Raw genomic sequence first — 21097 nt, 5'->3', positions numbered from 1 at the left:
ATTCCTGCATGGCAGGGGGTTGGAATATATGACCCTCATAATCCCTCCCACCTCTACAATTCTTTAATTTTATTCCTGTGGGCCATGGCTGCCATGACTACCTGTTGATGAGCCTGTATGTCTCCTCTGCTTCAATAGCTATCTCTCTTCCTTACTCTCAAGGAAGAGCCTCCATTGTCATGGTCTGGGAGGGAGCTAAGACACCTTTCTGGAGATGTGGGGGTTTGAACTTGTGATCCTTTATGCGTAACATATGCTCAGTATCTGAGCCTGGTTCCTGGAGAGAAGGGGAGGCGTGTGAGGGGTCTTGGCTAAATGCCATTCAATAGGAATTCACCTCTCAGTTCTTTCCTTGTTGTGGAAAGAGATGTTGCAGGAGGTTAAAAGAGGACCATATCAACTTGGTATACACGTGGGGGTCTTGGCTAAATGCCATTCAATAGGAATTCACCTCTCAGTTCTTTCCTTGTTGTGGAAAGAGATGTTGCAGGAGGTTAAAAGAGGACCATATCAACTTGGTATACACGTGGTAGACTAAGAGGAATAAATTTGATTCTGACAATTATCTCCTCCTTAAATCTGACCACAACAGAGCTGCTTTGAGTCAAGAAGAGAGATCCTTGTTTGTATTATGTCAAAGCAGAGTGCTTGGCAAGGGTTAACGCTTGCTCCCACGCTACTTTCACAAAAGGATACAAGGACATAAGTGGAATCTGCTGGATCAGGCCAATGGCCCACCTCTCACACAGTGGCCAACCAAATGCCTGTGGGAAACCTGAAAGCAGGACCCAAGCACAAGAGTACTTTCCCTTCCTCCTGTTTCCGGCAAATGGTACTCAGAAGCATTACTGCCTCCAACAACCATGGAGGCAGAGCAAAGCCATCATGGCTAGGAGCCACTGATAGCCTTTGTCCTCCATCCATTTGTCCAATCCTCTTTTAAAGCCAACGAAGTTGATAGCCATTACAGCTGCCTGTGGGAGTGCACAGTTTGAAGTAGCAGTTTTATCTGTCCCGAACCTTCCAACTTTCATCGTCAGAACCGGGTTGCCAAAACTGCTTGCTCTCCTACCTTCTGCAGACCTTGTGGGGGAGCCCACGCAACTCCTCAGGGTAAAAGCCTTCGCCGCATGTTGGGACGCACCTCCACTCATGCAGGTGCGAGTTCCTGGCACACTGGATGCATTCCTCTCGGCCCGGCCCTAAGGAGCATGGGAAAAACAAGCACACCAGTTTGGTAAGACAATGACTGTACCGGGTGCAAACTGGGGGATAATGGAGGCGAGGAATCTGCTTGCTGCTCTACTCCTAAGGGAGAAGAAATGAGTTGCTAGAGCGCTTAAGATTCTCATCATTTTGCCTTTGTTAATGTGCAACAGGACGACAGTTCTTGGATACCAGTGTGAATGAATCACTTTTGATTTTCTATGGCTTAGAAGAATGGAGAATCTGGTGTGATTCATGCTGGTGGCCAAGGACTATCATCCAAGGCAAAGTGCTCCGGGTCTTTTGAAAAGAGTAAACGTAAACGGAGGAGGAATTCATATGAATTTCTGTGAGATTACAATACAATGGAAGTACAAGCTGCTATCATTGTGAGGTTTGTTTGTGTGTGTTTTAAAAAAATTTAATGTGACATTAACAAGACAGCAGGAGGAATCTGCCTTGGTTTCCTTCCAGCAGGAAGATAAACACGAACCACAGAAGCTTCATCTCTCCAAGGACACCCTAATGCAAAAAATCTACCAGCTAGCTACTGCTAGGGCGTCTTTTGCCATTTCATGCAAGCAGAAATTTGGATTCCTCAGATTTGTTCTTTAAGAAAAGGATGTTCCTAGCCCTTGTAGAGCTTAGTTTGAACACGAGCAGGCAATTAATCTGAAAATGTCTTGAAGCACTCAAGGTGCCAAGCTTCTGGGTCATAGAAACCTACCTGCTCTTTCAGAATTTAAGGGAGTACCATCCACTTGGCAATTCCACTCCTAAGCTGTCTGTCACTCTTTAACTGCTAATGCTGAGCTTATCAATAGAGAGAGAGAAGGATAGAGCAACAGCCTAACTGCATCATGGTCAATAGCCACCTTCAGTTTACCACACAAGTTCAGGCTGTGTGTTATTCAAGTCTTATTTCATCGAACCTCTCATTCTTTTCCTAAAGAGCTCAGGATGGCGCACACATGGTTCTTCCCGCCTTTCGTTTTATCCTCACAACCACCTTGTGAGGTAGGTTAGGCTGAGAGATGGCTGAAGGAAGCTCGCTGAGAGTTTCATGGCTGAGTGAGGGCTTGAAATTGTGTCTCTCCATTACTGCTCCTTCACTGTAGTCACTACACCACACTGGCTCTCTAACACAGAGAGAGCTTTCTAACCACCTGCTGTTTACAAACTGTTCCCCACACTCATAAAGGGGGGTGGGGAGGAAGAAAGCAGAAGGTTAATTATAAAGACGTGCAGATTGAATCAACTGCACCTTGTAAAGAACCACAAATCCTTGAACATCGCAAATTTTGAGAATTGCACTTGAGCATTCTGTCTGGAGACCAACAGCCATTTGGGATATATGTGCTGAAGAGGCTTGATTACAACATGTGGCCAATGGCAGAGTCCCGCGTGGCTGGTGGCAGTGCAAGAGAAAGCATTTTATAGGCAGGGACAGACTGACTCGTTCCGAGTACATTTCGTGGAAAAAGCACAAGTCTCTCTCAATTGTGATTTGGCTACAGACCAGGCCATTAAAGGGGCAGCTGCAAAGACAAAATGTTTCTGGCATGGAACAAATGACTTGGGGGACTCCAAATTGTAGGACTCGGGTAGCAGAGCCACTCAGGCCATAAAAAGAGTGTATATGAACATACCAGTGAAGTTGAGCTTTGCGCTCCCTCAAAGCTGGCATGTATGTGGTTGGCAATCTGGGATCGGACAAAGGAGGTTTATGGTCTGGTGGTAGCATCCCAGCATGAAATGCTGACACGTCCTTTCTGGGGGGCACAAAACTACAACTCTCAATATCACTGACCACTGACAGTGTTGTCTGGAGCTGATGGGAGTTGTAGTCAAAAACATTTGGAGGGGAAGGCTGGAACAAGGAACCTGAGCAGCAGAGTGCACCCAGTGCTCCACAAATTTGCACCTGAAACTCAACAATTGTGATACGGCTCAGAATTCTGCTGTTCAAACGCGTGACAATTTGCTTTAAGTTCACGCAAGCCCTTGGGCATACATAAAGTAGCTCTTTGCATCGTGGCCATACGCTCTGGAAAGGGGAGATTGCCCAGCTTTCAATAGAAAAAAAAAAGGATTTCAGCACATGCTTTGTGTTCACTCTGAGTTTTGTAGATTTTCTTTGGTTTTTTAAAAGTGCATTTGCTCTTGAATTATTACTGGTCTGGGGCAGAACAAGCTGGAAACCGAAGCAAATTCTCAGTGGGACACCACACAAGCTTCCCATGCAAACGTACAGATTTTGAAGCACTGACACTTTTATGTACTCAAAAAGCTCTCTTGTGCTGTGCTTCTTACAGGCTTTTCATATGGCTCCCTTTGAGTCCCATGAAAGGTAAGACTTCTATCTTTAAAGCAGAAGGAATACAAACAACAATACTCCAATCACATATATATATTTTAAAGTCTTCTTGAAACACATACAGAATATGTGATGGAGTAGAAAGGAGGCTGTCTGTCTCAGGCACTCATGTCATTAGTAAAATATAAATTAAGTTTTTTAGCTTTGTTCAAGTAATGTTACATTGAACGCACCTTTTGATTTACAAACTGCACAACAGAGAGTAGGTTCTGGTGGGCCCTCGGGCAGCACAACCCTCCCCCTTGTTCCCCAGTGAGTCTACATTCACACTGCAACAGGTGCAGGGGGCTCTTGTCAGTGGCCCCTCTGCCCAGCCATGCCCACATGTGATGCTGGCCTTGGCAGAGCAAAATCCAGTTGGATTGTGGAAATTTTCTGTGGTTTAAATATGAAGAGTTGGCTGTTTTTTCTTGTGAGCTGGCAAACTAGAAGGTGTGTGAAGAGGGCCTGGGACTATTTGGGGTTGTACCCAATCCTAGTTTTACTCAAGAGTAGATCCATTGAAATTAATGGATATGATTAACTTAGGTTCATTATTTTCAGTTAATCCACTTTGAGTAGATCTTAGCTGGATGCAATCCTTAGAAATAAGAATCTGAAGGCAGACTTGACTTAAAACAGATACAGAGCTCAATGCTCCAATTCCTTGCTTGCGAACGCCCATAGGCAGACACCTATTTTCCCATTTAGAAACCCCATTGCCTTTTCAGTCTAAAACAGCCTCCCACAACCTCTCTGGTCCTCTCTGGATGTTTTGGTCTACAACCCCAGCCAGCACAAAAAATTCTGAGTGACAGCTTGACGTGCTTCAACTGGCCCAATGTATTAGGGACAGCTCCTTCCAACATAGGCACTAGAGCAGCCTCCCCTCAACTTGGTGCCCTTCAAATGTTTTGTACTACAACTCCCATCAGCCCTAGCTAGCTTCCTGGTCCATAGCAAACCATACATTTGCCATTACATTTAATCAGCTATGGTTTGTGCCTGCACTCCAAACAAGAAATGGAAGCCAAGGAACTGGTTGCCCATGACCCAGGGAGTCAAAAAAAGCATGGGCTTATAGGCTGGCTTACGGTAAAACCAAACCATGGTTTGGGATCATATGTGAATTGGCCCAAGAAGAGAAGAAGCCAAGGACCAACCAGGACAATACTCCTTTGTTGGTGGACAACTCCTGCAGGCTGGCTTTGTTCCTCTCTGCAGTGAAGGACATGCAAAGCTTGCAACAATTCAGATCAACAAGCTGATGTTTCCCACGTACTACCTGCCTCTTGTAACTACTTCACACAACATACCCACGCATGTCCGGCAGTTTGACTGGCATCCCTCACATCGTACTGGCTCCTTGATCAGGTACATGCCCGGCCTGCATCCTGTAATGCAGCTATTGTCTACAAGGCTGTGGAGGAAAGCAGTGGAGGTCATCATCAATGTAATTTCAATCTCATGGTTGACTGGCACGTTAGGAGTGCCCAAGGAGGGTTACAAAATTTTAAGAGTGCAAAACACAATGTAAAATAAAAGACAATGCATTGCATCGAAGGCCATACAATAATAAGACATAAAACAGCAGCAAAATGTAGAATAATAGACAGCAAAATCACTGTAAAGCTGTCTGGGAGAAGAGAGAAGTTTTTACCTGGCACTGAAAGGATGCTAATGATGGTAGCAGGCAGACCTCATTGGGGAAAGCATTCCAAAGCAGGGTCGCCACAGAAAAGGCCCTGTCCCTTAAAGGGTGCACCTAAAGGAGGGTCCCAGATAAAAGCCAAGGGGTCTGGGAGGGTCCACACTAGCACTGAAGCCTAGAAATATGCACACACTCCCTGCATCCTGTTCTCACCATGGCCAATCAGATGCCCACAAGCAGGACCCGAGTGCAACAGCAACTCTCCCCAGCTGTAATACTCAGGAACTGGTATTCAAAGGCATACTGCCTCTGGCAGGCGACAATTGCTTTTTCTGCAGGAACCGGTACAACTTCTATTAAGGTTTGGGTCTCTGGACATCTCTCTACCTGCTATTGCAATATTGCCTCTTCTGCCCAGCTCAACCTACCCAACTCAAAGCAATAAAGATTTTATTTTTTAAAGTGCAATTATGGGTGGGGGGTGGGGGGCACAAAAATGGCCAGCTGGCTGTTCTGAAGAGCATTGCTGACAGTGTCTTTAGAGGCAGCTGAAACAGAGCTAGCAGCACAACAGAAATTAATTTCCTTTTTGGGGAGCAGAGGAACTACTGCCTTTAAAAAAAAAAAAAAGCTTTCAAACTTAGAGGAATGGGCAATGTTTTTTCATATCCGTATCTGGGCAGTCAAGCCTGACTCTCTGAAGATCTTCATCATGAACAACCCACAGAAACTTTAGTAATAAATGGTTCCTAGCTTTTGGCTGCCTTTTTGTAATTTCTCCAGCAGTGACCCTTTCTTACGTAAGAGGTTGCTGTGCCTTGATGTGATTGGGGCTGAAATGTTAGAAAGGTCCCTTGAATAACTTTTAAACTATCCAAGGTCATCTAACCTAGCAGACCATGGAATTTCATCCAACCATTCATTAGTGGAGCTACTAACATCCAGCTGAGGTCAACTGTTCCTTTGGCAAAGCCACTGAGTACAGATAAAGGAAAGCTATAGAATTGTTCATGCAATCACCCATGGAGAAATGGAGGCAAGGAAACAGAATAGGATTACGGCCAAAAGGTCCATACTGCAACATCTACCTATCTACCCAAACCGAACAACAAGCTCTGCTTATATATCTGCAGCATATGAAGATCTGGTAGTGCTGCTTGGGGTATGGCCAGCGGACTCAGTCTCACTTATCCTCTCCCCACAAAATGTGATCATTTCTACACACATGAAGTCATGAACAATCCTGGGGTGATGGAAAATTGCTCCTGAACCAACGGATGTGTCCTACTGTTAGAAGCGCATGTTCTTTGGCAGTGTTTGGTTGGCTAAGAGCTGAGCTACATGATGTGTTAGCCATACAGATGTCGGAGAATTCCAACCAAAACCGAAACATGAGTGGAAATTGCAAATGTTTGCTCCTCATTGTGTTATATGTAGGTTGGTCCTTCATCACGTGCAAAGGCCTGCTAATTTTCTCTATGCCGCTGTGTAGCATGCAACCATTTCTGCAGTGCTGCTTGCACTTTTGCCAGGTGCCACAGTCCATATACCAGCCTTCACCAACTTGGTGGCCTCCAGATGTTTTGGACGAACTCCCATCAGCCTGACCAGCACAAACTCACTGACCAATACTTATTAAGACTCCTATGCCTAGCCATGCACTCATATTTGCGCAGATGATGAATTGCGTGAGAAACGCCCCCTTCTTGATTACTTTTAGCAGCTATGATCTCATCAAGGCTGTGTAGTTGTCTCAACACTTTAACATGCTCCAATGGCACAAGCTAGGAGTCAGGTATCCCTGAAAGATACTCCAAGGCAAACACTGCAATTCAGTAGTAGAACATTTGGTTTGCATGCAGAAGGTCCAGAGTTCAATCCTGGGCATCTCTGGGTAGAGCTGGGACAAAACTCCCTCCCTTGAGAACCACTGCCAGTCAGTGTAAACCAGGCATAGGCAAACTCGGCCCTTCAGATGTTTTGGGACTACAACTCCCATCATCCCTAGCTAACAGAACGGATGATGGGAATTGTAGTCCCAAAGCATCTGGAGGGCCAAGTTTGCCTATGCCTGGTGTAGATAGTACTGAGTTATATGAATGCCACACACTTTCTGTCAATGCATGAAGGGGAAGTGGGGTTATACTAATTAGTCCCACTCTTGGTGGTCACACATACAGCTCAGTGGAGATTTGAACCCAGATCCCGTCTGTCTCCAGTCTCACACAATATCCACCACATGAAGAGCTATCATCCTTGGTCTAAGCCAGGTGTGGGAAACGTTTGGCTCTCTAGATATTGTAAAACCACAACTCCCATCATCTCTGTCCACTGTCCATGCTTGCTGGGGCTGCTGGGAGCTGTAGTTCAGCAACCATTGAAGGGCCAAAAAGTACTTCACACCTGGTCGAAGTTTTTCATCACACCAGCCTGCCATTTAAAAATAAAGTGATGTTTTTGAGGCAAAAAGGCCCAAACTCTACAGAATGATCAAGTTCAAGACCAGGCCATCATTACTTATAGAGATATGGAGACAGATTCCTCAAGTCCATATGCACTTCCTCAGTGCGCCTGATTTACAGCTGAACCATCCCTGTAAACATCTCTTGGTTTCACCCTGGAAGATTTTTCTTTTTTTAATAAGCAGAGACAGAAACGTTGCTGGCAAAATGCTCTTCAAGGTGACAAGCCATGATTTTGGGGGAGCAGCTTAAGGAAGTTAGCAGACAATAAAAAGATACTTTCCCCCCTTTCCTAGGAAGTAGATAATCTTTGGAGGCAACTTGCAATTTTCCACTTTAGCCAAAGTGCCGTTATTGAAGCAGTCACTTCAGACCAATTACTGCCCTATAAATGAATCAGGCAAGGAGGCCTTGGGCTCTGCAGTGAAGCAACACAGACGTGCACCTGCTTGAGGTGGCCTTGGGGCTCCCGCTTGAACAAATTGTTCAGATAAAGCTTCTGGTGTTTGACATTTTAAGTTCCGCTTTTTTCCCGGGGGGAAACCTATCAGTGGGACCCATCTTCCTAAATCCACTCCGAGTCACCATGTATCATTTTCCTCATGAAGGCTAGATGGAACTTTATTACTGGAGAAGGCAAGGGAGAAGAAAACCAAATGGGGATTATAAAGAAACTAATCTTTCAATAGAGATTCCGTTTTGAGGGAGGTATTGCCCTGAGTCCTGTGAAGTTGTCTAGGAGGAGGGGCTCAGGATGACCCTGGGGAGGGGTCCTGGCAGAATGGGGAGGGTGGAATTGGGACCCCAAGACGTGCCTGAATCTGGAGAAGAGGCCAGTAGTCTGGGGAAAGGAGAGTTGGGACTAGGGGAAGGTCCAAGCAAATTGGCAGAGGAGTGTTTTTCTCCTGCGGGGCTGGACAGCCCTAGTCAAATGCATCCTACTGAGAAGCCACCCTTGGCACCCCCTCCTGTCCGTGAGGGGCCTCCTTCAGAGGAGGAGATACCTGAGAGCCAACTCCAAGGACACAGAGACAAGGATAAGCCCAACACACTCAAAGGAGTGTCTGTCTGCTTGCCCAGTCCTTGGACTGGGCCGCTTTCTGTGCTAAGTTCTACGCCTGCCCACTCTTCAAAATGAAGGTACAAGGCGGGGTGTCTGTGTCACTCATTGGATCAACGTCTTAACTTGTTCTAGTTAGCCATGAATCTATAGCTCTTATTTATTTGCTGCAGCTGACAACTTCTTTGTCCTGGATCTTCCAATATTCAGTTTTGTTGGCTGTCCCCAGTGAGTTCTAGTATTTTGAGGAAGACTTTTCTCTTTTCTACTTTCTCCACATCATACATAATATTATACAGTATCATCTTACTCACCTTTTCTCTAAACTAAAAAGCCTCAAACTAGATGCCCCGCTTCCCAATAGCACTTAGGTTTAAACCAGTGATTCCCAAACCTGGGTCTCCAGCGGTTTTGGGACTACAATTCCTATCACCCCTGCCCACTGGTCTTGCTAGCTAGGGATGATGGGAGTTGTAGTCCAAATACAGATGGCAACCCAAGTTTGGGAAACACTGGTTTAAACCAAGGTTGCACAGCTGATTGCTAGACTTCCCCTACATCACCTTTAACAAAATAAAATATGTTCTGGGATCATGCTATTTATATTGTAGCAACATGGTGGATTTGGGGGGGCGGGGGTGTAAAAATGTTTGCAGCTCAATCAGTTAGCCAAGGCTAATCAAGGAAAGTTTCTCAAATCATTTCTGAAAGATCCTCATTCAGGACTTGTGCTCGCTTCTGCTTGTCTCATGCTTAGAAAGAACGGAGCCGGGTGGCTTTCCATTCACCCTGCTGCTTTCCCCAGGAAAACCTGCTCTTTAGCACTGAATCGGAGCAAACGTCAGTCTGCGGAAAACCCAACTGACATTTGCTCCGATTCAGCGCTAAAGAGTGGGTTTCCCTGGAGGAAAGTGGTGGGACCATCAGAAGTCAGAGTGAGCCCTCTGTTCTCTTAAGCAGACAGTTTCAGCAGAGCAAAAACTATAGGGTGAATCTTCATGCTCAGTAAGGTATATTAGACACGCCTTCATTAGAAGTGTACAGATCAAGACCAGTCACATTAAGTAAACACAGCTTGCTTGGAATAATAACTCGTACAGTACGCAACACACACAGCCTGACTTAGGTCTGAAGGAGGCATCTGAGTCCAATGTTAGTTTCTTCAGAAGAAATTCTGAAAGCCTAGCACAATTTCCCCCCATTAGCAATTTACCTGAATCCATCTTTGCAGACAGTGCATTTGTCCATCTCGCCAACACATTTCTTACAATTCTGATGACATTTCTGACAACGTCTCTGACCTTTATTGGGGAAGAGGGGGAATCAGAAAGATGATCAGTTGCAGATATTACAGTTTATAAGCTTCAGATTCTTGCAATTTATTTGTCAAATTCACAGTAATCTAATACTAAGAGTATAATTGTTTTTAGACCAAGTGGGAAACTAATTCTTAGTTTTTATGACAAAAGAATAACTCACAAAACTTATCAGTTTCAACTTTAAATTAGTAAGTTTCTAGACCTCATTGTTTTGAATAATTAAAACAGCATAATAATTAAAAGCTTGTCTATTTTTAATGGGCAAGGACAAATGTTAACAACTGGTGCTGCAAATTATGAACAGTTCATAATTATGAACTTGTTGAGACTGTTTTGGTTATACCGTGTCACTGTGAGAGAGAATGAAATAGAAAATACTTCTAAAGCTTTCCTTTCTAACAAAGGGGGTTGGTATCTGTTTATCAAATTGTAGGTGCTCTTACCCTTCAATATTTTTCCTTAAAGATGGGAAGCTACAATGAGGGTTTGACAGTATGCACAACTTGAAATCAATTAACACAGAGACAATTATATTGGGTAAAATCAAAACAAAAACCTTCAATTGGTTAGCAGCCCTTAGCTGAGAAGCATTTCCTTTCCTTACCCTCATCAGAGTAAAACCCAGCTGGACACAGCATCACACACGTATTCGTCTCTTGGTGGTGATAGAAGCCGCGTTTGCAGGCTGTGCACGAGTTCTGGCTTCTGCCCAGGCATGCTTCACAGCCCCTGTAGCATCTGCGGCATTTACGCTGCGAAGTGTCCCCAAAGTAACCAGGGGGGCAGGAATTTACACACTTCCTGGTGGGGGGGGGGAGAGAGAGAAACACAAGGAAAGTGAGGGGCTCCAGCACAACCAGCATAGTTGTTATGGTCCCGTCTCCACTGTGAGCATCGCAGTTCTTTCCTGCCATCTAAATGTCGCATGGTTCTCTTTGCAAACATGTGGCTTCTGGAGACATAAGAAGAGACTGCTGGATCAAGCCAATTGGGTCCTATTGCTTTATAGCAAAGGCAGGGAAGCTTTTTCAACCCAAGGGCCACATTCCCTTTAGGAAACCTTCTGGGGGGCCACAAACTGAAGCCCGGACGCTGAAGTCCAGCTCCGAGGGCCTTCTGGCGGTTCCCTCACTGCGAGAAGGGAAGTTACAGGGAACCAGGCAGAGGGCCTTCTCGGTAGTGGCGCCCGCCCTGTGGAACGCCCTCCCATCAGATGTCAAGGAAATAAACAACTAGTTGACTTTTAGAAGACATCTGAAGGCTGTTCAGGGAAGCTTTTAATGTTTGATGTTTTATCATGTTTTTAATATTCTGTTGAGAGCAGCCCAGGGTGGCTGGGAAAACCCAGCCAGATGGGTGGGGTATAAACAATAAAATATTATTATTATATCAATAATATACAGAAGGGGCCACAGAAGAGGAGGAGTGAGGGAGACAAGCACCACCCAGGCCTGCAGCTCGCATCCCCACCTGTTCCTCACCCCATTGTTGGACCCCCTGTTTCATATATATTATGTCAATCATAAACTGGAAGAATTATGAGGCTGCAAACCTCAGCATGCTTGAAAGTTAACTCCATTAAAAAATCAATACAACTTAACTTTAGAAAAGAGAGATATAATGGGAATATTACTGTTTTTTACATTTATATCCCAGTTGCCCTGCCCCTAAGGAGCTTGAGATGGTGTACTGGTTTCTCCCCCTCCCTATTTCAGCTTCACACAACAACCCGGCGAGGTAGGTTAGGCTGAGAGACAATGAACGGCCACTCACCCATGGCTGAGTGGGAATTTTGTACCTAGCTCTCCCACCACTAAACCACCACACCTGCTCCTTCAGAAAGCTAACATGTGCAATAAGACTTCTGTCCACTTTACCTGCCAGTTTTAAGGCTCCCGAGGCTGAAATGGAAACAGTTCAGGCACTGGTCAGCGTTGGGGCCGTCACATCCTTTGTCGCCACATTCTGTATGGCACGGACCTTAGAGAGACAGACAGTTCTGCTGAAAGAAGAGATATAAAACTCCTCCTAGTTCAACCCACAAAATTGCATCCGGTGTACATTCTATCAAGTGTACCACATACCAGTAGGATTAAAACAACAACAACAACCAACCAAAAAATGCTGGGAATACTTTGCACCCATTTTCTCTCCTTCCCCAACCCCAAAGGTTTACCAGAATCATACCAAGAGCCAAAAGCCAGCAAGGCTCTTTCAGTTAGTGTATGCCTGGCACACGGGTCCATGGCTTAGCTCTCCTTTAGGTGCTCTGCTTCAGACTGCACCATGATCAGTGGTTTAGTGGTGGTGGTGGGGGTGTCATTACTGTTTCTGTAGCAGGGTCCCTATCTCTGAAATCCTAAAGCTGCTCAATCAGCATGAAAGGGGAGCTTTTTAGCCACTGTATGCTCCTAAAGCTAAGCATTTGCAGACACTGAAAATAGGAGGTGCTTCAGTTTCAGGAGAATGGCGTTCAAGTTCTGTTGCAAACAATGAAACCTCGTGGAAAACACAACTTAAGTCACTCTGAAAGAAGATACAGACCGCTCCAAAACATTTGCCCATGTCTATGCACAGAAAATAGTAGATCTAGCTGAAAGGCAACAACACGGAGGAAGGGCCACCAGCTCCTGGGGGCCGAGCCCTTTGGACCCCCCAATATTTTGGGGGTAGGGGCCAGGTGCCCCCCAACGCTGCAAAAGCATGGAAACATTTTATTTGCAGCTGTATAGCTGAGTCCCAGGACTGTCTCCAGGCCACACCCTTCACTGTCCCTGTGCAAATGCTTTGGTCTGGCTGGAATCCATCCCTGAATTGTGAAAATGTCTTGCTTGGGGTCCAGATTTCATTGGTATTGATATATACACTCAAAGGTATAAGTACCCTAAAGCTTGGTTTTGTTTACTTCTAGAATCAAGAAACTGCCAGCAAAAAGAGTCAAGGGTATTATGGCAAGCGCCGCCCAAAATGACATAAGTGAGCAGAAGAACTTGCATGTCCCACAAAACACAGAGGTCCAATATTGGGACAGGTTTCAAAGCTGAGCTGAGCTATGCAGCTGTGTACGATTCTACATTTTTGAGGGTTTTGCCAACGTTTATGAGACCACCTGGAAAAAGACTCCAAACGCCACAATAAATTTTGTGTGAATAATTTAATAGCACTGGGGAGGGGTGGGCAGAGCTTGGAAGGACAACAAAGCTGCATCTGCGGCCGGTTTTTAACAGGAGGAGTGGGCTCTGTCCAAAGAAACCCATTCACCTACTCCTGAATTCTCAGCTCACAGGAAGAGGCTGTATAAACCAAGAGTCAAACAGAACCTAACATTTATCTCGCAGCCATAATATTAGTATACAGGATATCAGCCAAGCCAGCAGCAGCAGCAGCAGCAGCAACAACTCACATTTCTTGCTCATTTCTTTATGGGGCTTAGAGTTATAAGGCCTAAAGTGGAGCTACCAGGCCAGTTGAATGTCTTGCCCTGGCAATACAGCTTGTCAGCTTAATTGTCTCAAGGAGGTGGCCATTAAAAAGGCATGCGCATTTCCGAAACTTTTGGTATCCGGGATGCTGGGTGGTTGCATTTTCCCGCTCAGATTAAAACTGGAGACACAGTTCAGCCGTAAAGATGCATCTAAATTTACTAGGGACTGCCACCCTTGCTTGTGTTGCTTACCAATCCCGCCAAACCCCACCCCACCCCTCTCCCTTTACCTCTCACCTAACCTATATCTCCTCACAGCTCCTCTGCCTCCCCATCCCTGCTTTAATTATTCAAGCCTCTGCTGTTGTTTAAAGCCACCATTTTAAACCTTCCTTCTGTTTTGCTCCCTCCTCCTGTTCTGAGTTCATGAAATCTAGGATTGTGATACACCACTACAAATCCCCCAACAGGGGCTGCATGATGACAGCCTTACATTTTTATGTATATAGAAAGATAGGCATAGAGACACAAAAGTGGATCCAGCAGCAATGGTCCTGTCTGGAACTACACAGCAGCTCCAGTAGCTCCTCGTACTTAATACTGCCTCCTGGGCGTTCTGTACTCCCGGACAATCAAGGCAATGGCTTCTGGGCAACGGCCGTGCTTCACACCTGTCATGCTGCAGTTCAGGGACAGGGAACCAGTGGTCCTCTAGGTGCTGCTGTACTTCAGCTGCCATTGGCTCCAGCCAGAACGGCCAGGGATCAAGGATGATGAGAGTTGTAGCCAAGAAACAGCTGGAAGGCCACAAGATCCTCAACCCTGCTGTGTTGAGCAAGGCTGTGTCAGCTGCTGCACATCTTTATACCCCTCACTTAGGATGAGGTTGCTGCCCACATATTTGCAAAGAAAGGAGAGGGATCACAGATGCATGGGACCCCTCTGAAACAGGACAGGCATTTCTGGTTTTCTGAAGATTGAGAGGAAAGTAGTTAAGCCACCTTTCCTGGGGAGGGTTCTAAAGATCAAGCAAAACTACAGGAAAGTTACTAACTATAACATGGGGTAGTCAATGTGATGCCCTCCAGATATTGCTGGGTTACAACTCTCATTAGCCCCAGCCAGCATGGCCCATGGTCAGGGATGATGGGAGTTACAGTCCAGCAACATCTGGAAGCCAACCACATTGGCTACTCCTATTCCATCACCTGGTCCATCATGACACTGATGCGAAACTCTGCTTTTCTTGAAGCCTCTGAGTCATCCCCCCTGAAGCATGGGTCAGCTACAGCTCAGTGGTGCATTTTGGAATCCCACTGCATTTTTACTCCATCTTTGAGATGATGGCACTGCCAATATACTGGCAGAGATAGTAGGCATCAACTGCATGGCGCCTCTCTATGCTGAAGAGCATGGAGTAGCAGATGTATTGCTGCCCTGGGCTCCTTCAGGAGGGGCAGGAAAGAAATGGAAGAAGTACATGAATAAAATATCCCTCACTTTCCAAGGCACACTTCAGTCCTTATTAGTAGTGCACCCTGACATGCAGTGTGGAGTTACCATATCATATGATAGTGCTTTGCTGCATGATATTATATCCTCATAATTCACAGGGTGGTGCATGAGCTCACCCCACAAAGAGATACAAATGAGAAATCCTAAACTGCACAGCCAGATCCCCTCTGTTAATTCTGGGCTCTGTAGGAGATAGCCAAATTAAGTACATTTGTATTGTGGTTCTCATTCTGCCATTTGTATTGTTTTCCAAAACATTCTGTTTTGGTTTCTGCCAATCACCGGAAGGGATATGGGATAAATTTGATTCAGTTCACATTTAAAGACAAACCACCATAATTCATACATTACACAGCAAATACAGGAACTTAAACGCAGCCATCCTTCGAGATTCACACTTTATCTGGATTTTGCCATGCAGTCCTCTAGCGAAGAAATGTGCACAAAAAGGTATAGGCTACAGTTTGCAAAAAGGCGTGAAAATAACATACAAAAATGCTTTCTACAAGGAGGAGAAATTGCTTTGCAAAACTGAGCATATTACACCAAACTGCATACAGATCTGTGTATATTAGGATAAATTAGCAACACGATACTGATGAAATTTCATGAGGGAATAATAATTAAAAAAGAAAAAGCAAGCTGATGTGGAGAACTGAGCATAACACTGAAAAACCGAGAAAATGAAATTGAGAGATTTGCCATGCCCTGGTCATGAAAAAGGGGAAGGACTGGTGGTGTGGTCTTCTGCACCCCCACTTTATATGTATGTATTTCATGTGTAATGAACTGAATAATGAGTCATGGGGGTGTGGGGAGTGTGTGCATAAACTTAGCAGGGCTTATCTTTTCAGTTGCTAATCTGTTAATGTTGTTAATACTGTTTTGTAGAACGCCGCATTGATTTGTTAATCATATATTATGACTTTTGCTGTAATTGTGACGCTCAGCTTATTTTTAGTTGCTGCTTTGTTAACAGTGCTTCATAGACAGCAATTGTTTTATCGATGGTCGTCAATTATTTTATATTATTTATGCTGCCTTTGTGATGTTCTATGATGTTATTGTTATTGTTTGTAAGCTGTTCTGGGATTCATTCGAATGGAAAGAGGCATAGAAATACAATAAATCAAATCAAATTCCATTCTGAAATTTAACAGGCAATGTCCATACCTGTCGGAAGTTTATCTGTATAACCTCAAAAGGCTTGGAAACTTCCTGTTGCAATGTGGTTTTAATTTCCTATATGCTAGTAGGGGCCGCATCATGCATTTGGGATTAACCAGTTTAGAATTAGAAACATGGAAACCAAATCCCAACGTTCTCAGGAATCTAAATGGATTCTTGTACTTGCTGAACACCAAGGGAGAATGGACAAAACATTGTACTAGTTTGGGATAGGGTCAATTTTTTTGGAAGTCAATGGAGCACCACCTCCATTCATAGTACTTGTGGTAGACTTGGCAATAAGAGGGCTTGGTGTACTGGATTACAAACCATCTCCTAGTTTTTCCAAGGTGGGAGGAGTGACAGCTCCGGTTATTTGCATAAGGAAGTGGAGTTTGAGGCAGGGCAGGGAGGAAGGGACAGACAGAGAAATGGGATTTGGGCACTTTACCTGTATATTCCTCTTCATCCTCCAGTATCTCCATCTGAGTTTGGAAGAAAGCCGCTTTTGAGGCTTCCATGTCAGAAGATGGCATCTCCAGCATCCTTGACCTGGAGTGATGGGAGCTGGAATTGGAATACGGGCTCTCAGCTGTTCCATACAAAATGAGGCTCCATTCTTTTAACTTTCCTGCAAAAGATTCAGCATTCATAAATATTGCCCTGGTTTGCACATTAACACTAAGCAACAGTGCATTAAACTATGGTTTATATGATAGTCTGGACCCTGTCCAGGGGTTTGTTTACTCCCAACAAACCACAATCTTAAGCCACAGCTTGTTGTTACCTTACTTGGCATTGAAGTGTGAACCTAGCACTGTTCCTTAACTATGGCTTGCTTGGCCGCCCCAACCCAGGTTTTCACCAAGCTACAAAGAACAACAACAACAACAACAACAACAAATTATTTATACCCTGCCCATCTGGCTGAGTTTCCCCAGCCACTCTGGGCGGCTCCCAATCAAGTGTTAAAAACAATACAGCATTAAATATTAAAATCTTCCCTAAACAGGGCTGCCTTCAGATGTCTTCTAAAATAAGCATGAGGCAAGAGCAGCTGGAAAACAACTCAAGTTTAGAGGAACAAACCATAGTTTGTTTGATTGTCTGCCTGTGGGACCAGTCATGGTTAACTCATGCTTTGTTAAACAAACCATGGTTTAAACAATTTTTTAAAACAGCTTTTCCCAATCTGGTGCCCTCCAGATGTTTTGGATTACACTCCCATTATCCTAGGCCAGCATGGCCAATGGTGAGGGATGATGGGAATTAAAGGTCCAAAACATCTGGAGGGCACCAGGTTGGGGAAGGCTGCCATAAATGAACCAATGCTTAGCGTTATGTATGATCCAGGTCATTAAGTCTATTAACTGTTAATAATCAGTCATCTGCCTTAACTGATGGAAATGCTCTCAGATACCACCTACTAATGGATTATTTGACAAGGTTGTAATGGACACAATTACTTAAAATGGATAAAACACCTATGCAAATTAAGGCGGCTTTGCATCCTAATTTCAAGGGTGATTTCTTGTGAAAATGATCCCTATTTCAGGTAAATATTCACTCCAAAAGGGAGATGTGTAAAAGTCTTGCTAGAACTAATCCTATTCTGATGTTGATCTGTTTTAATGAATTTGATCCTTGATGACTCTGAAAAGAGAACGTGGAAGAGGAAATTGGCAGTTACGTTTGAAGTGAGTGCTTAATGAAATCTTGGTAAATGTGTTACTCTTTTGAAATGTTTGAATGCTCAAATAAAGTGGTTGAAACATCAATTCAAATTAAATAAGTGTGAAAATTACAAAAGTCTACTATATGTTTTGGAAAGTTCTTGGTTCATTCCATGCACATTTGGAATGAACCAATTTGAAGAATCTTAAGATACTCTAACCAAATATTGCATGATGCTTCCTGAGGTCAAGAAGCAGGTTTTCATCTATGTTTGGATACACCTGGATGCCATTTTGAACCAAGATGGTGGACTGAACCTTTCAAAACTGCACCGATTTTTTTGTTTCCAACATTTCCCAAGCAACACTGGTTATGAGGCAACTAATGTACACATAAGTGACTTTTTGAGATAACAAGGGAATGCAAGGATTGACAATTTAGTTTCTCCTTCATCCTTTAAGACCTCATTGACACATACCTCAGAATGAGGTGGCAGAGTTATGAGACAGTTGAATGGCCTTTAGTGCTTAAAACTACAGAAGGGTGAATCATATTCTTCAACGCTTCCACCACAGCATAAATATAATTCATTCCCTGGTGGATGTACATTGCTGAGGAAGATCAGTAGCGGCCTGAAAGCTATCAAAACTGCTGGTCTGCTTTTGATGGTCTTCTAACTGAGGGATCTCCAACGTGGTGCTTGTGAGCACCAGTGTGCCCACGAGATTTTGTGTTCTCACACTCCCACAGCAGCCATTTTGTGACACGTGCTCATAGTGCTTTCTCAAAATTCCAAATGTGCCCCCAAAGGTTGGCAAGCTTTGTTTTAATTGGAGGAATTCCAGACAAGTTTTGAGTGACTTCAGGACTCCCTGGAAGACAGTTTATAAGCCTGTGCGGTCACCCTTCTCCAGTGTAAAGATTGCAACTTGAACTGCTGTCCAAGATTTACAAATGGTCCTCAAAAAGGCTGGCTACTCAAGCATTTAAATATTTGGTATGAAGGAGAAGAACTAAATCATTCTCAGGAGGGGGGGGGGGCTAAATATTTGCTAACACGCACAATTTCTTGTTTTTTGCTCATTCTTTTCATAAGCATTATGATATTTTGTTGTTGTTAAAAGAAAAAAAACCTAAAACGTATCAATCAGCCTGATTCAAGTCCATAATCCTAACTCCACTTACCTGGGAGAAAGCCCCACTGAATTCAATAGGACTTACTTTTGAGTAGACATGGTGAGGACTGTGCTGCAATGGTATCACAGAAGCAAAAGGGGGGTTGCCTTTCCAATGAAAGCTCAGGAATGGGGTGGGCTTTGAGGGTTTTATTAAAAAAACAAATATCAAGGGCATTAGAAGTAATCCACCTGAGCCCAGAACAAATTTGCTCTAAAGAGCTCCAGGAAGGGCATGAGGAGGAATCTGTTCCCAGGGATTTATTGCTGCTTCCGTGGTTGATATATGTTGGGAGGCGTTCAGAAAAGAAGGTGCAGTAACTCATTCCCAGTGGGTGCAGGGATCATAAGCAGCACCCACAACGAGCACATTTATATTATATTATATTATATTATATTATATTATATTATATTATATTATATTATATTATATTATATTATATTATATTATATTATATTATATTATATTTACAGTAAGCCTGCAATTTACGCACATTCAGGTTGACATGCCTGGCAGAATAATTTTAAAAAATTAAAAAGGAGGAGGAAAGACGGCAGACGTCTGGAAAAAATGACTTTGGCAATCCCACCCACCATTGCACTCAATGTGTTTTGACTATGCACGATTTTGGCTTTAGGCGTGATTCCCAGAACATAACGTAAGTTGCAGGTACGCCATTTATCCCTCCTTTCCTTTAAGGGACTTACATACCCATCATTGGCTGTAGCTTTTCCAAGGAAAACTGCCTTACACAAAGGTAAAACGATTGTTCCAACTAGCTCAGTATGGTCCACACTGGCCAGCAACAATTCTCCAAGATCTTGGACTGGGACTATTCCAAGTCTGGCTGGTAGATGCTTGGGGAAGGGCCACAGGTGGCTGGAAGAGAATGTGTGTTGTGTGTCCCTGGTGCAATCCCACTCCTTTGCAGCCAGTGCAACAATGCAGAGTAGGAGACGGGGAGCTCTCCCAGCCCACCCTAGGGATCCTGGAGACTAAACCTTCCGGTCTGCAAAGCATGCTCCACCACTGAGCTACAGCCCTGGCCCAGACCTGTCTTCCTGTTTCCAGAGTGCTTCTTGGTGGTGGAACATCACATTCCAGATCGACAAAATGTAAATATTGAAGAGCAGCAAAGCATGCACATTTAAAATGCCTGTGCAGCATTAAACAGACTACGTTGCACTGATTTGCTTAAACCAAGTGCAGAAATGTAACACTGTTGGGTGCAAGATGCTCATGACTTTCAATCCATCGAATTTATGTTATGGAATCCCAAAATGTCATGGAAAGCGTGCGGGGCACACATTTGAACATCACAGGGAGCTTCTGCCCCATGTTTGTCTTTTAGTTTCACATCTGTTTTGTTTTAAACGTGTTTGTTGTTTTTCTGTGTTTAACTTTTTAAAATTATATGATGTGCAATTTGCCTTCAGATGGTGGTTTAGAAGGAGAGTGATAAAGCAATGATCAATAATAATAACAATTCTCCCACTTATTTACAAGTGGTAGGGAGTGCCAGGAGCAGCCCAAAATTGTGTTTTTAAAAGGAATAGCATAATTTGTGCATTTTGAACTGTCGCGTCGAGAATCAGGCCAAATCAGGCCAAAGTCGTGTTTTGATCTGCCATCTTCATTCAGAATGGTGCCCAGCACCCAAGCATAGAAGAAAACCATTCCTCCCTACTTCAGAAACCCTCGTGCAAAGTTTGGCAAGGATACATCCAGAAGCAGCTGAATCTATGCCAAAAAAAATGGGTGAAGTCACATTTTGGACCGCCATCTTGATTCAAAATGGTGCCTGGTGTCCAAACGTTGACAAAGACCCCAATCTTTGTCCAGGGTGGCAATATTCCCCTCTGCAGCACTGCCATTTATTTCTACACCCAAATACCCTGAATATTCTCAGCCCTTCGACAAAGCTAAGCCAAAGCTGGTATGTCAACTGTGAGAGCCTCAATGAAAAATTATAGCAAAGATCACATGGGGGGGGGGGGAGGAAATTGTGCCCCTTTATTCACTGCCAAGGCTTGGAGACCCAGAATCACACCAAGGAAAGAAAAGGACAAGAATCCTGTCCTTACGCC

General features: G+C 44.2%; 1 protein-coding gene across 3 annotated transcripts in view; it reads right to left on the bottom strand.

Annotated features, from left to right (window-relative positions):
- PCSK6 (proprotein convertase subtilisin/kexin type 6) overlaps positions 1 to 21097 on the bottom strand; it is a 109014-nt gene that overhangs the window by 5049 nt on the left and 82868 nt on the right. For 2 of the 3 annotated variants that reach the window (XM_081838840.1, XM_081838839.1), the window contains exons 14-19: positions 16612 to 16791; positions 11932 to 12034; positions 10659 to 10855; positions 9949 to 10036; positions 4879 to 4982; positions 1073 to 1202 (exon numbers count right to left, since the gene is read on the bottom strand). In XM_081838840.1, the coding sequence (XP_081694966.1) occupies positions 1073 to 1202; positions 4879 to 4982; positions 9949 to 10036; positions 10659 to 10855; positions 11932 to 12034; positions 16612 to 16791 (802 nt within the window). Of the gene's footprint in view, positions 1 to 1072; positions 1203 to 4878; positions 4983 to 9948; positions 10037 to 10658; positions 10856 to 11931; positions 12057 to 16611; positions 16792 to 21097 lie in introns of those variants that run through there. The other variant, XR_014150839.1, reaches the window with a different exon arrangement.

This window comes from Podarcis erhardii (assembly GCF_964252035.2).
Source record: "Podarcis erhardii genome assembly, chromosome: 14".
Taxonomy (NCBI): domain Eukaryota; kingdom Metazoa; phylum Chordata; class Lepidosauria; order Squamata; family Lacertidae; genus Podarcis; species Podarcis erhardii.
This window is presented reverse-complemented; position numbering and strand designations above follow the sequence as displayed.